The sequence below is a fragment of the Juglans microcarpa x Juglans regia genome, chromosome 3S (assembly GCF_004785595.1).
Source record: "Juglans microcarpa x Juglans regia isolate MS1-56 chromosome 3S, Jm3101_v1.0, whole genome shotgun sequence".
NCBI lineage: Eukaryota > Viridiplantae > Streptophyta > Magnoliopsida > Fagales > Juglandaceae > Juglans > Juglans microcarpa x Juglans regia.
Genome location: NC_054599.1, coordinates 27,062,609 through 27,075,524, shown reverse-complemented (window position 1 = coordinate 27,075,524; position 12,916 = coordinate 27,062,609). Strand labels below are relative to the sequence as shown.

Here is a 12,916-nt window from a genome sequence, read left to right as displayed (position 1 = left end):
GTGCTTCTCTCAATCTATGAAGAGTCCCCTCCTTATATAGAAGTTTTTTTTTCTTGGAGTAATTAAGTCTAACTTGTCTTGTGAAACTTTTTTTCTTTTAGAAATTTGAACCAACTTCTTTTGGTTTGTCTCTTTCTTGACTTATCTCTTAACTTTATCTATTCCCTTATTATCAGTAATAGGTTTAAAAGATTGTACCTAGTCAATTTAAGCCTCATTTGTTTTCGTAGATGAGATGAGATGAGTTGAGATTAAAATTAAAAATTGAATAAAATATTATTAGAATATATCTGTTTAATATTATTTTTATTTTGAAATTTAAAAAAGTTAAATTATTTATTTTATTTTATATGAGAATTTAAAAAAGAAGTAATGATTAGATAAGATGAGTTGAATTGAATTAAGAGGAATTGTGAAAAGAAACGAATCCTTAGAGCATCCTCAATGGATTAGATAAAAGTTAAATCTATTGAATATTTAGCTATTAGAGAGCAAAATATGCTCACAAGTCACAATGGATTAGTTAAATTCTAAATAATTGGAATTTAGTTACAGTGACTTTCAAAAGTTTTTCTAAATTTGAAGGTTACTGTACGTACATCAAGTATATATTTTATCACTTATTTCTCTCTCCCTTTCTTTTTATTACATATTTTATCACAATTGATATATTAATTTGAATTAGTGATATATTAATTTAATTAGAATATGATTATTAATTAATATATAATAGGTAGAATAATAAAATAAATTAAATTAATAATTAAAAAAATTAAATAGTTTTAAAATTATTAGTTATTCATTACTATATAATGAATAAATAGATAATTCAGTGTAGAGATTTGATGTGAATAATCAAAACTAAATTCATCTTATATTATTTTATTGTTATATAATAAAAAAATAGTTATTATAATGTGGAGATTTATGTGAATGGAATAATAAAAATTAAATTTTTTTTATATTTATCAAAAATGTCTTTTAATTTTGACTAATAATTAAGGATGCTCTAATTAGCTGGCCTGCCGCGAAAGTTCCTTCAACCTGGCCGTAGGTTCTGAGATTGAAGTATTTTACAAGTCTTTTGAATTGTGGCATTTTGCCATAGTGGATTGGATTGGCTTTGACATTCTTGTCGGTAGTGTAGTGATAAAAAGGTTCGACGAATTGCCCCTCTTTTTTCTGTTTTTGTTTAGGTAATTTCAACTTATGTGATGTTGTTTTGGTATATTGATTTGATGTAGAGAAATTAATGAGATAAGAAACCCAAAAAGCCCACATAGCTCAGTGAAAAATAATGCTGTTTTGAGAGTGATGAAAATGAGGATTTTTTGGAGGTTGCAGGAGGGAGGTGTGACGCGAGGAGGGCTTCTGTGTGTGTGTGAGAGAGAGAGAGAGAGAGAGAGAGATTGTGTGGGAAAGTGCATCTCGTCACGAGACGCCGCCGTTGAACAGTGGGGAGAGGGTGCTCGTCGCCGCCAAGAGGAGAGAGATTTTGGACACTAACATGCCTTTTGAAATTCAGTGGAAAAAGCAGATAAAAAAAAGTAACAAAAAAAAATGTTACGTGGACTGAAGTGGTAGATGGACAGTAGATAAATCGTAAACGTCTCGTTACCGTTCTTAATTAGCATCATCAAACCACGACAAATTTAATGTTACAGTACTGTCACTGACCGTGCAACAGACTCTCAACTATTTCCAGACTTTCCACACAAACCATTCGGCTTAATTCCCATGCAAGTAGCAACGACAATAGAGAAACGATTCGGACCGATGTCTCTTACAAGTGCTTATTAACGGAGACCAATAGACCAATGGAGATATGCCACGTAAGGGGTTGATAAGATATTGTCCTCTCTGCGCTGTAGGAGATCCTTGTGCATACCCCCACCCCCCCTCTCTCTCTCTCTCCCGAACCTTCCATTACCAGAAATCTCTCTCTCTCTCTCTCTCTCTCTCTCTCTCCTTCACGAAAATCCTAACATGAAATCTGACAACAAATGATGAGGATTGTGAGGGATGATGCCTTTCAGAATTTGCGAAATGGGTATCAGTGGTAAACATGGAGACAAAACAGATTCAGAAATTTCTTCCATTTTTGGAATCGTCTCGATCTCTTTCTGAATTGCTTGCTGATTGGGTTGAGTGTCTTTCTATGAATTATCTGCATGATCTGAGCTCAATGGCATGACCTTTTTATCTAAATCAATTTTTTTAAAAAGATAGTGGAATATTATTAGACAAATTAACTTGGATGTACTGTGTATGAAACGAAATACACACATACACATGAAAGAACCAGAGGTTCGATCCACGAACAAGATGATCACATCCACCAGGCACAGTGATTGGTTTAGCATTTGTAGACAATGATAATGCAAAACACCGTCGAATTCATAGTGTTAGAAGACTGCAATCCGGAAGAAATCGGAGCAAGGAAATTCGACTCCAAGCAGCGATTCCTACCACCCTTCACCACGATTATACGACTTCGAGGGCGGAGTTTGGCTTTGACACAGGGGCGGAACTATGTTGTAGCTTGGGGGCTACTCCCCCCCCCCCCCCCCCAAAAAAAAAAAAGTTTTAAAAATTAGGCTTATATATATATTGTATAATTACAATTTTAAGTGTAAATATTATTAAAATATTTAAGATTGTCCCCCAACACTCAAACACAATATATATCATTCAAATATCCTTAATTCCATTAATATAATAGCATTGATTTGACATCTCTATCTCTCTTTACTTTTTTTTTTTGTGCATTGTGCGATTTGTTTAGTTTCATATCAATGATATCATATAAATTTTTCTCATCTTTCTAAGCTTACATAGTTACATGATTTTTTTTTAATTTTTTTTCTCATTTTTTTTAATTTTTTTTTTCTGATCTGGGTCATTCTCAACTTAGTTGAGTTTCTTGCCTATCACCTGTACATAATCTTACTTTACAACCTTTGATATATTTTTAATCACATATTAATCATTTAACTAGCTAGAAGTTTCAAGAGAATTTATCTAATAGTTAAAACAAATCTGGAAGATTCTTGCATATGAGAGGCAACAGATTTATCTAGTTAAATGATTGATGAGACGTTTCTAGAGAGATAGAGAGAGTATGTGAATAAATTATATTCTTTTGTGAAGAATTTATTAGTTATTCACATACTTTTTTCTGTTCACTTATTAATAATAATACAATTATATAATAAAATTCTAACGACTTTTATATTATTAGATACTTTTTCAAGTTTTTTCTTGATCTATAAATTTTTCTTAAAACTTAAAAAAATGAGTAAGCCGAGAATAATTGTATAATTTTATGACGTATGATTATTTTTGTATATAATTACGTGCAAAAAGTACATATTACTTATGCTGACACATACCATACACTTTTCCGATCGCCCCCCCAGATACCAAATCTTAGTTCCGCCCCTGCTTTGACATCAACTGTTCATGATCGTGGGAAAATTGTAAAAATGCTATTATAATTAGTTGGATCAGTAGCAAGTGTGTGTTTGAGAGAGAGACGATTACCGCAAGAAAAAGAAGAAGAAGAAGCTGGTAATGTTCTAAAAACGAAGGAGTTCGAGTCGGCCATGGCCTGATAGCTGGTGATTACAGAGAAAAAGAGAGGGAAGAAGAGAGTGAAAGAGGGATTTTTGCATATGGAAGGATCAGGAGAGAGAAAGAGCAGAGAGAGAGAAGGGATGGGGGAATGCACAAAGGATTCCCTGTAACGCTGAGACACCGGTGTTTTCAAAATTCCTTACGTGGCATATCCTCATTAGTCTCTGATAATAAGCACTTGTAGGAGACATCGGTTATAAGTTATTCTCACGACAATATCATTGATCAATAACTATGTACTCAGCCAAACACGCCCAAAGCCAGCCCCTCCTCCACCTTCTTCGTTCTCTACTTCATTTTAAGTATGTCGCCTTGAGAAGCAAAGCTCCGATGTGTCCACTGTCCACTCTCGGTTGGGGTCCGCCTGTACCTAATCCAAAATATCAACAAGCGATTACTTCTCTCTTTCATCTCTTCGTACGAATGTCCTTCAGACCCAATCCCTACTCCTCGCAGGAACGAAGCCATTATCGTAATGGCCAATTTATAAAAAGACATAGAAAATGTGTGAATTAAGGAAATTAATATGAGGAAGAAAAGGCAAATTCGTGCTTAAAGAAAAATGTCATTCTTTTTAACTTGTTAGCACGGATGCTAACTATTTTAGAGGGGATAAGCCAAAGGGATACAGGAAAAGTAAGCTCAATGTCTTTATAGATCTTTGGGGGCCCCTGGCTCCCCCCGTGGTTTCGTCGCTGCTTCCTTACTTTGGCTCGTCTCCCACTACTAATGCTATAGGATGTTGCTATAGCATTGCTATTCGGAATAAGTTATGCAGGCATCATTATTGAAGAATCTATGGCCTTCAATCAAAGTGGAGTAGGCTTGCCGATGGCCGCGAGCTTCCGGGTTGTGTATAGAATCGAGGTAAGCTTTTTTTTGGTGGGTTTCCCACGATAATTACATGCCTTTAAGGAGAAAGGGGATTTATGGACGTTGAGTACTAACCTCTGATGATGTGATCAAATCTTGCACTGTAGGATGTTGCGATGGCATTGCTATTTGGAATAGGTTATGCAGGCATCATTTTTGAACATTCTCTGGCCTTCAATAAAAGTGGAATAGGATTACTGATGGCCGTGAGCTTATGGGTTGTGCGTAGCATCGGGGTAAGATCATAATTTGTTACTTGAAATTGCCGGACAAATTGTCCAGGCACAACCTCTATACTGTTTCTTCTCCTGTGATATAGGTTTGAAAAATACTTGTTTCAAGCGCCTGGTGTAAACGGCGTGCAAACGGATTTAACGTGGAAACCACTCATTCCAAACCTCCCGAATTTGAAATACTATTGGGTTGTGAGAGAGAGTTGATGAGAGAGAGACCGAGCTAATGAGAGAGAAAGATCGAGCTAATGAGAGAGAGAGCTGATGAGAGAGAGACAACCCAAATGACCCGAGTAGCGAGAGATAGAAAAAGTTGATAAGAGAGAGAGCGTGCTAATGAGAGAGAGCTAATGAGAAAGAACATGTGTGTTTAGAGAAAGGAGAAAAAAAATAAAATACATATGACGTGAGATGGACGATTGCATACCGATTGTATCTAACGATTGTATATAGAAAAATTGTGTAAGTTTTGCTGGCAATGAAGGGTTCATATTATATCCTGGTGGGCTTTAGTTCGTGCTTGACTTTTGTTTACATCGTGTTCCAAGTCCAACAAGTTTTCTTGGCATAGTAAAGTAAATTTAGAACAAAATGACGTTTATGGCATTTTTCCCTAATCTGATTTCTAAGTTTCAACAGGATTTATAGCGTCCATGATAAGTTCATTTGGTGACATCATTGCCGAGTTTGTTGTCTTTGATATTGGGATTTATAAACCAAAGGTGCCTTGTGCTGACCGACTCTTATACCGGACCTTGACAAAAATAGCTGCTAAAGGTTTGAAATCAGATCAAACTGTTAAAAAAAAAAAATCATATGTATTTAGCTTTAGATTGGGTGAAATCATATCAAGCTGTTGAAAAACATTGTTAATCATTAGCTACAGATATTAGGGGTGCTGAAATAGTTTTTAATTTGTCTATAACCATAATTTTGATGTAACAGGATGTTGGGAGTGTTGTTCTACTGAGAGTTGAAGGTGGTTTTTTTTCCTTAGAATACACCTTTTTCCATATGTTTAGTAGGGTCTAAGTAATAGGTTTCCTCGTAAGCCGTATTCTTTAATGTAGTTATTGTATATATTTGATTCACTTACCTCCAGTGGTTTTAGGGCAAGTTGCTCTCAGCATCCTGTGATACAACAACCCATTGTCTCAACGACTGTTACTATACAGACGTGGCTAAATATTGGTTCAAGTCCTTGTACCCGTTTAACTTACTTTATGCAGTATGCTTTGGGTGTTTTGACTTGTTCAGGCTCCTTCAACTGAGATAGCCGTTTCAGAGCTAACACATGCGTTTGCAGAAGTCAGCGAAATTGTGTTTTTCTTGCTTGGCGCCATGACCATTGTAGAGATAATTAATGCTCATCAAGGTTTTAAGTTAATTACTGACAATATAACCACTCGAAAGCCAAGGATTCTCCTCTGGTTGGTGAGTAGTCTGTTTCTTTTTGGGTATTGTGACAATCTCGATTTCTGTAGGAGTTTTATTTATCAGGTTTATTATTGGAGTCTATATAACAGTTGTTGCCTATGGTCCAATGTCATATAAAGTCGTCATGTTATATCATTTTTATTGGTTTGATTAAATTTATCTTTAAAATTTAATCAATATCACATTTTTTTATATTTATATATTTTATTTAAATTTATTTTCTACATTAGATTAGCCATTTACTCTTTATATAATAATAAAATATTATTAATTTAATAATTTGTGTATTTAATTTATTTGTATCACATTTTATAATTCTATCAATTTAATATTAATAATAATTATATTCTAATTAAATTAAATTAATATTTATTACATTTATTAAATATTAAATTAACATTAAATATTAATTATATTCTAATTAAATTAATATTAATATTTATCACATTTATTAAATATTAAATTAATATTAAATATTAATAATAATTATTATTATATTATAATTAACTTAATAATTAATATTCTAATTAATATTAACTAATTAATTTATTTTTATCACATTTTATATTTAATAATAATAAATCGAACCAAATTTCTTAATTACAAAAAATATCTACATATTTTGTGAGAGGAGTGAGAATTGAATATTTTAATATTTGGCTAATCTACTGTTCACCTGCAAATTTAGAGAATCACTGTAGTAGAAGTCTAAAATTTTGTAGAGATCCCCAATCTAATGTGGTGATTTTTTGGCACATATTGGCTAAAATTTAGCTATCATTGAATTTTGATCAAGTCAATGAGAATGCTTTTAGTCGGTTTTTTGGTTACCTATCAGTAATGACTAGGTACAATCTTAGATTGTGCAAGTTTTATACTCTCTTTGAAAAAAATAGATTTTTTTATGTAGATTTCATATTTATCTACTTTTTAAAAAAGATTACGGCTAGGCTTGCAAATTCTAAAGAAAATTTTTTCTCATCAACCACTATTCACCATCTCACACCTTATGAAAAATACTCATACACCCTATAAAAAACACCCCTACATAGGGCTGTAATCGAACTGAGCCGAATCAGTCTTTGGCTTGCCGTTCTCGGCTCGACTCAAAATACTTGAGCTCGAGTTCGAGATTTTTTTTTTTGTTTTGTTCAACCTCAACTTGATAAGCTAAACTCTCAACTCGAGCTCGAGTTCGTTCCACAAACGAATTTGAGTCGAGGAACGAATTCGAGTCGAGTTGAGCCGAGCTTGAGCTCGAATTGTTTATGTTTTTATTTCTTGAATAAGACTTAATAATTAATAAATTAAATAAATAAAAAATCTAATATTGAATTATACAACTAACAAGTAAAACCTCTATTAAATTATAAAATTTTAAAAAATTTATAAATAATTAATATCTAACTAGTTGATATTTATCCAAAATAACAATATACTATATGCCTACATATATTATTAATACATATACTTAATATGATAACATATATCTATTTCATATATGGTTCTCACATACTAGTATATGAAATTATTAAATTTTATTGACTAATTATTATACAAATTATAAAATATACCTATGAAGTATATTCACTATATAGACATATGTAATTAGATTACATATTATATATTTAATTATAAAAGTGACATGCTTATATTATTAGCTAATACATATTTATATATATATATGTATATATTTATCAATATATGAATGAGTTTTAATCGAGTCTAGTTTTGTCGAGTATATATCATTTACAAATTGAGCAGGTATCTGCTTTCACGAACAAATTTTTTTCTTTCACGAGTCGAGTTCAATTTGAGTTTAATCGAGCGAGTACCGAGTGGGCTATCGAACAGATTGATTCATTTACAGCCCTACCCCTACACCCTAAGAAAAAGCTCTAGATGTGGGATGTGTGATGTGAACAGTTGCTGATTTGTAATAAAACTCAATTGTAAAACTATATAAATCATTTGTCGTTACTAAAGTCTCAAGATTCTTGTTATTTGGACGAGAAATGATAATTGCAGTCATGAATATACAAGCGTCGTACAATCACTTTAAAAAAAAGTGAATAATTATGAGACCCACATGAAAAATTAATTAATTTTTTAATAATAGACCTCACTTTTTTTCAAAACGATTATACGGCACTTGTGTATTTCACTATTATATGTAATATTACTCTATTTAGATAGACTCTTAACATTCCTGTTATTTTGTCAATTGTCTGTCGTAATAATGATGTTTGGTCCCTCTTTAGAAAAAATTCCGAAACTATGCATTTCACTGCAGGGAACCTTAGAGATTATATTTGATATTTTTTTAGTTTGAGTTTGCAGTATCAGCCCTATTTTTCTCCATTATATTTACTTTATCACGATGGCACTTGACACAGTCATGAAAATTGCAGGTTGGCTTTGTGACATTTTTACTTAGTTCTGTTCTTGACAACCTGACATCTACTGTTGTCATGGTGTCATTATTGCGGAAACTAGTACCTCCATCAGAATTTCGCAGGTATGTTCTGATTATTATTCAATTGTCTAATAAGTTTTGATATCATCAAGAGTTTTGCATGTTACTACTCTACTATTTTCTCTTGGATTAGTCCATTCAAATAAAATTATTTATAATAATATACAAGTTATTATAAATAACTTGTATATTATTATAATATATATAATATTGCCTAGAGTTGAAGGCCATGGTTGCTTGAAAGGTATTCTTGAGAATGCCTTTTGGAATTTGCATTGCATTAATAGTTGATATTTTAAATCCAGCATATTCCCAAGGGGGGCCTATTTTATTGCTTGTATATTTCACTCGTATCAGGATATTTAACCATGTTAACAAACTAATTACTTAAAGAGTTAAACTGATAGATCAGGACGTTTGATTCCTTTTATTCATATTTTCCAACACCCTTATACCTACTAAAGCAGAAAATCATGGCAATTGTCAAGTATGTGGATTGTGGAGTCTGCTGTCACCATTGGCAAGAAAGATAAAGATCCTGCTCTTGATCTGTACGTTCGAGGATTTTCCATTCTTCTAAGATTCTCATAATCTTCTAAATAGATGGCTTTTGATTTGATCACTGCATTTCCAACCAATGCATTAACCGTATCTGAACCACTATCTCTTAAATGACCATGAGTGTTTAGAAGGTTATTGAGAATTTCTATCAACTTTTGATTTCTGTCAAAAATCAAGAACAAGAAGAAGCACACTTTCGAGGAGTTAATGCCTTCATACATAACAGTCATGAACCTCACCTTTGCTAAGAATCTTTATGGGTACATGTTGAAGTGCAGATGATGAGATCAGTATACTCGTATGATTTTCAGAAACCTCTATCTGCTGAAGTGTTCAAATAGATTGGCTTAATGTCTTTAAGGAGGTCCCTCTCACATTAAAACCGGATGCATAACATAACCCCCCCCCCCCCCCCCCCCCCCCCCCCCCCCCCCTCAAAAAAAAAAAAAAAAAAAAAAAAAAAAAAGAATGAAAGAAAGAAAGAAAACAAAGGATGCCCACTTGCTATCTTATATCTACTAAATTATCATATAGCTGTTTCTGATTTTTCTTTTATAGATATTAATTTGATTGGTAAATCTTCCTTTCTTATTTGGATTTTATTGGCAGGCTTTTAGGAGCTGTTGTAGTGATAGCGGCAAATGCAGGTGGTGCATGGACGCCTATTGGTGATGTTACCACTACTATGCTGTGGATACATGGTCAACTATCCACTTTACAGACAATGAAGGTCTTTTAACATCGTCCTAAAAGACTGATCCCATGAAAGAATATGCTTGCTCTTATTTTGTATGTTCGTATATCTGTTTGTTGGAGACTTAGGCGGTCCAATTAAAACATCTGGATTAGCTAATTTGCCTTCCCGGCCTTGGGTCATTAAAAGACAAAGTTAATAGAAATTAAAAGCAAGCATATAGATTTACTGACCTGAATATGTATGTGTGTACATAGCTAAATATTAGATTTACTGACCTGAACCGGGGTTTTTGTTTGCGATAAGAAAATCTCATAAAGCATGAGGTTTACCAACTCCCTTGCTGGGCCTCTTTAATTAGATTCTTCAATCACTTGAGATATACCTGTTCAATTACAATGACTGGGCTTGTTTCAATTACAAAAGCACCGTTTTGACTAGATGATGTTTTAACTAGCATTTTCTATTCTGACAGGACTTGTTTGTTCCTTCAGTCGTTTCTCTAGCTGTCCCTCTGGCACTTATTTCCCTGACTAGGTACTCGTCCTGAGTTGTCAAAGCAAAGCCAGGGAATTTGAGTCTTGAAAGGTTGGATTTGAATTGTTGGATTACAGATGAAATGATATGAGTGTCTCTTCTTCCATGCAGTAACATTAATGGGAAGGAACAGGACTTTTTCAATGTTTTGGCATCTGAACAGATGGCTCCTCGAGGACAGCTTGTTTTCTCAGTAGGTATTGGAGCTTTGTTTTTTGTTCCAGTTTTCAAGGTCGTAACTGGTTTGCCTCCCTACATGGGTATGCTACTTGGACTTGGAGTTCTTTGGATTCTGACTGATGCTATCCACAATGGTGAATCTGAAAGGCAAAATTTAAAAGTACCAGAAGCTTTATCACGGATTGACTATCAAGGAGCTCTTTTCATACTTGGAACCCTTTTGTCCATTAGCAGGTGAGTACGTTTCGTTTACTGGTTTTTATGCTACACAATAAACTGATACATAGTGTATGGTATATGATTATGACTTTAGAAAAACATGTATCTGCTACCTATTGTGGGTGCACACACGCACTAGAAACATCCTGAAGTTACTACTAGTGCACTATAACAAATTTGAGTTTTCAATTTCTAGCCTTGAGGCTGCAGGGATTCTTCGGCAATTGGCAAATAACCTTGATGCTCATATTCCTAGTACTGAAGTGATTGCTTGTGCAATAGGAGTTGTGTCAGCAATTATAGACAATGTTCCACTGGTTGCGGCAGCAATGGGAATGTATGATCTCTCCACTTTTCCCCAAGATTCTGTGTTTTGGCAGATGATTGCGTATTGTGCTGGCACTGGTGGATCCATGCTAGTTATTGGCTCGTCAGCTGGAGTTGCATTCATGGGGATGGAAAAGGTCGATTTCTTTTGGTACCTGCGGAAGGTATGGATTTGTTTTTATGAAGACACTCTTTTCTAACCAAATTATATTATTCTTTCTAGTAAAAAGAAGTCGTTGTCCTCTGTGCAGGTGAGCGCTTTTGCTTTTGCAGGCTATGTTGCTGGAATTGGTGCTTACCTAGCAATACATAACCTCCCAATCTCCCTGTCCACGACTTCAACAGCAGAGGTTCCAGCTTTCGCCAGGACGTTTCCTTGGCATCAAGCAACGCAGTAACAAAATTTGGCAGTGTGCATTAATCTAGTGAATGGCAAATAGATCATAGATGAAGTTTGATAATAGGATACTCAGATGATGAAAAGTTGAAAAAGAATCATTTAGATTGTATAGATCTTTCTTTTTTTTCCCCAAACCTAGGTTACATCAACATCATAGTTACCATACAAGACAACCCAGATTGTTTAGATCTCGTGCTCCAAACATTAGCATTCTGGTGACTTCAATGAGAAATGGGAGTCGAATAGTTAGGTTTGGATAGTGAGGATGAGTTGAGATGAAAGTTAAAAGTTGAATAAAATATTTTTAAAATATTATTTTTTAATATTATTATTATTTTGGGATTTAAAAAGTTGATTTATTTATTATATTTTATGTAAAAATTTATAAAAATTATAATGATGAAATGAAATGAGATAGGATGTGAAAGTTTTCTTATTAAGGGTTGAAATCCATGTTTTGATTTTGCAAGGCAGACATTCGTCGGCAAGGACACGTACTTGCAGTGCAAACTTTGTTTTCACGCATTTTTTAAATTCCTTAAACTTTTTTAAAGAAATTATAAATTCATTAAAAAATACATCACCAACCATTAATTAAAAATAATAATCGGTATAAATCCTCGGTAAGATTTGAAGGTGGAAATATCATTTCCCTAAGTTAAACCTGTTTTTCTCTTCTTCACCTTCTCTCCACTCAAATAAAATATAAATTTTCATTTCCTCGTATAAAAACTGTCTTTCATTCAAGTTGAGTTGAATAATAATTAGAAAGAAAAATCTTCTATTTATCTAAAAAAATACGTTTTTCCAAATTTGATAATTTAAAACAGATAAATTTTCAAGAATCTGATTGCTAAAATATATTAACTAAACGGAATGGTACAAACTAAAAAGAATAGATATAGTTATGCAGTATTTTTTAAAAGAAAAGAATATTTACTTGTAATAGAAAAAATATTTTTTTGACTAAAATTCAGTTTGAATTCATTTCAACTTATTTCATCTAATCATTATAATTTTTTTTAAATTTTTACACAAAATATAATAAATAATTTAATTTTTTTAAATTACAAAAAAATAATAATATTAAAAAATATTATTTTAATAATATTTTATTTAATTTTTATCTTCACTCATCTTATTTTAACTCACGTGTAAAACTTAACTAAATTTTTACCAACCGACGTGAACGCTACTAACACTATCCTCGAGGTCACAGCCACCGGGATTTTGCATGGAAAGTTGGGTCAGTTTTCCGGACAGGCGGATATTTGACCCCAATCCAATTGTTTCAACTGACTGCGCCCTGAGCACCACATGCACCTATCAATTAATACAATTAC

At 33.1% G+C, this 12,916-nt stretch overlaps 1 protein-coding gene across 2 annotated transcripts; it reads left to right on the top strand.

Annotated features, from left to right (window-relative positions):
• The first annotated feature begins 4,361 nt into the window (after nucleotides 1–4,361).
• LOC121257030 (sodium/proton antiporter 1-like) lies at nucleotides 4,362–11,830 on the top strand. 2 transcript variants are annotated; one of them, XM_041157890.1, is made up of 10 exons: nucleotides 4,362–4,503; nucleotides 4,617–4,745; nucleotides 6,000–6,176; nucleotides 8,591–8,697; nucleotides 9,123–9,206; nucleotides 9,826–9,946; nucleotides 10,386–10,447; nucleotides 10,559–10,861; nucleotides 11,043–11,337; nucleotides 11,425–11,830. In XM_041157890.1, the coding sequence occupies exons 1-10, from the start codon at nucleotides 4,435–4,437 to the stop codon at nucleotides 11,569–11,571; spliced, it is 1,494 nt and encodes a 497-aa protein (XP_041013824.1). In that variant the 5' UTR covers nucleotides 4,362–4,434; the 3' UTR covers nucleotides 11,572–11,830. The 2 variants fall into 2 exon arrangements, with proteins under 2 accessions (XP_041013824.1, XP_041013825.1); XM_041157891.1 differs by lacking the exon at nucleotides 9,123–9,206.
• The last annotated feature ends 1,086 nt before the right edge of the window (nucleotides 11,831–12,916 follow it).

Bases quoted from the DNA above. Each gene is read 5' to 3' on its own strand.
- LOC121257030 (XM_041157890.1), top strand. From the start codon at position 4,435: ATGGCCTTCAATCAAAGTGGAGTAGGCTTGCCGATGGCCGCGAGCTTC. The intron at 6,177-8,590 runs GTGAGTAGTCTG...TGAAAATTGCAG, and splicing joins CAAGGATTCTCCTCTGGTTG to GTTGGCTTTGTGACATTTTT. The intron at 10,448-10,558 runs GTACTCGTCCTG...TCTTCCATGCAG, and splicing joins GCACTTATTTCCCTGACTAG to TAACATTAATGGGAAGGAAC.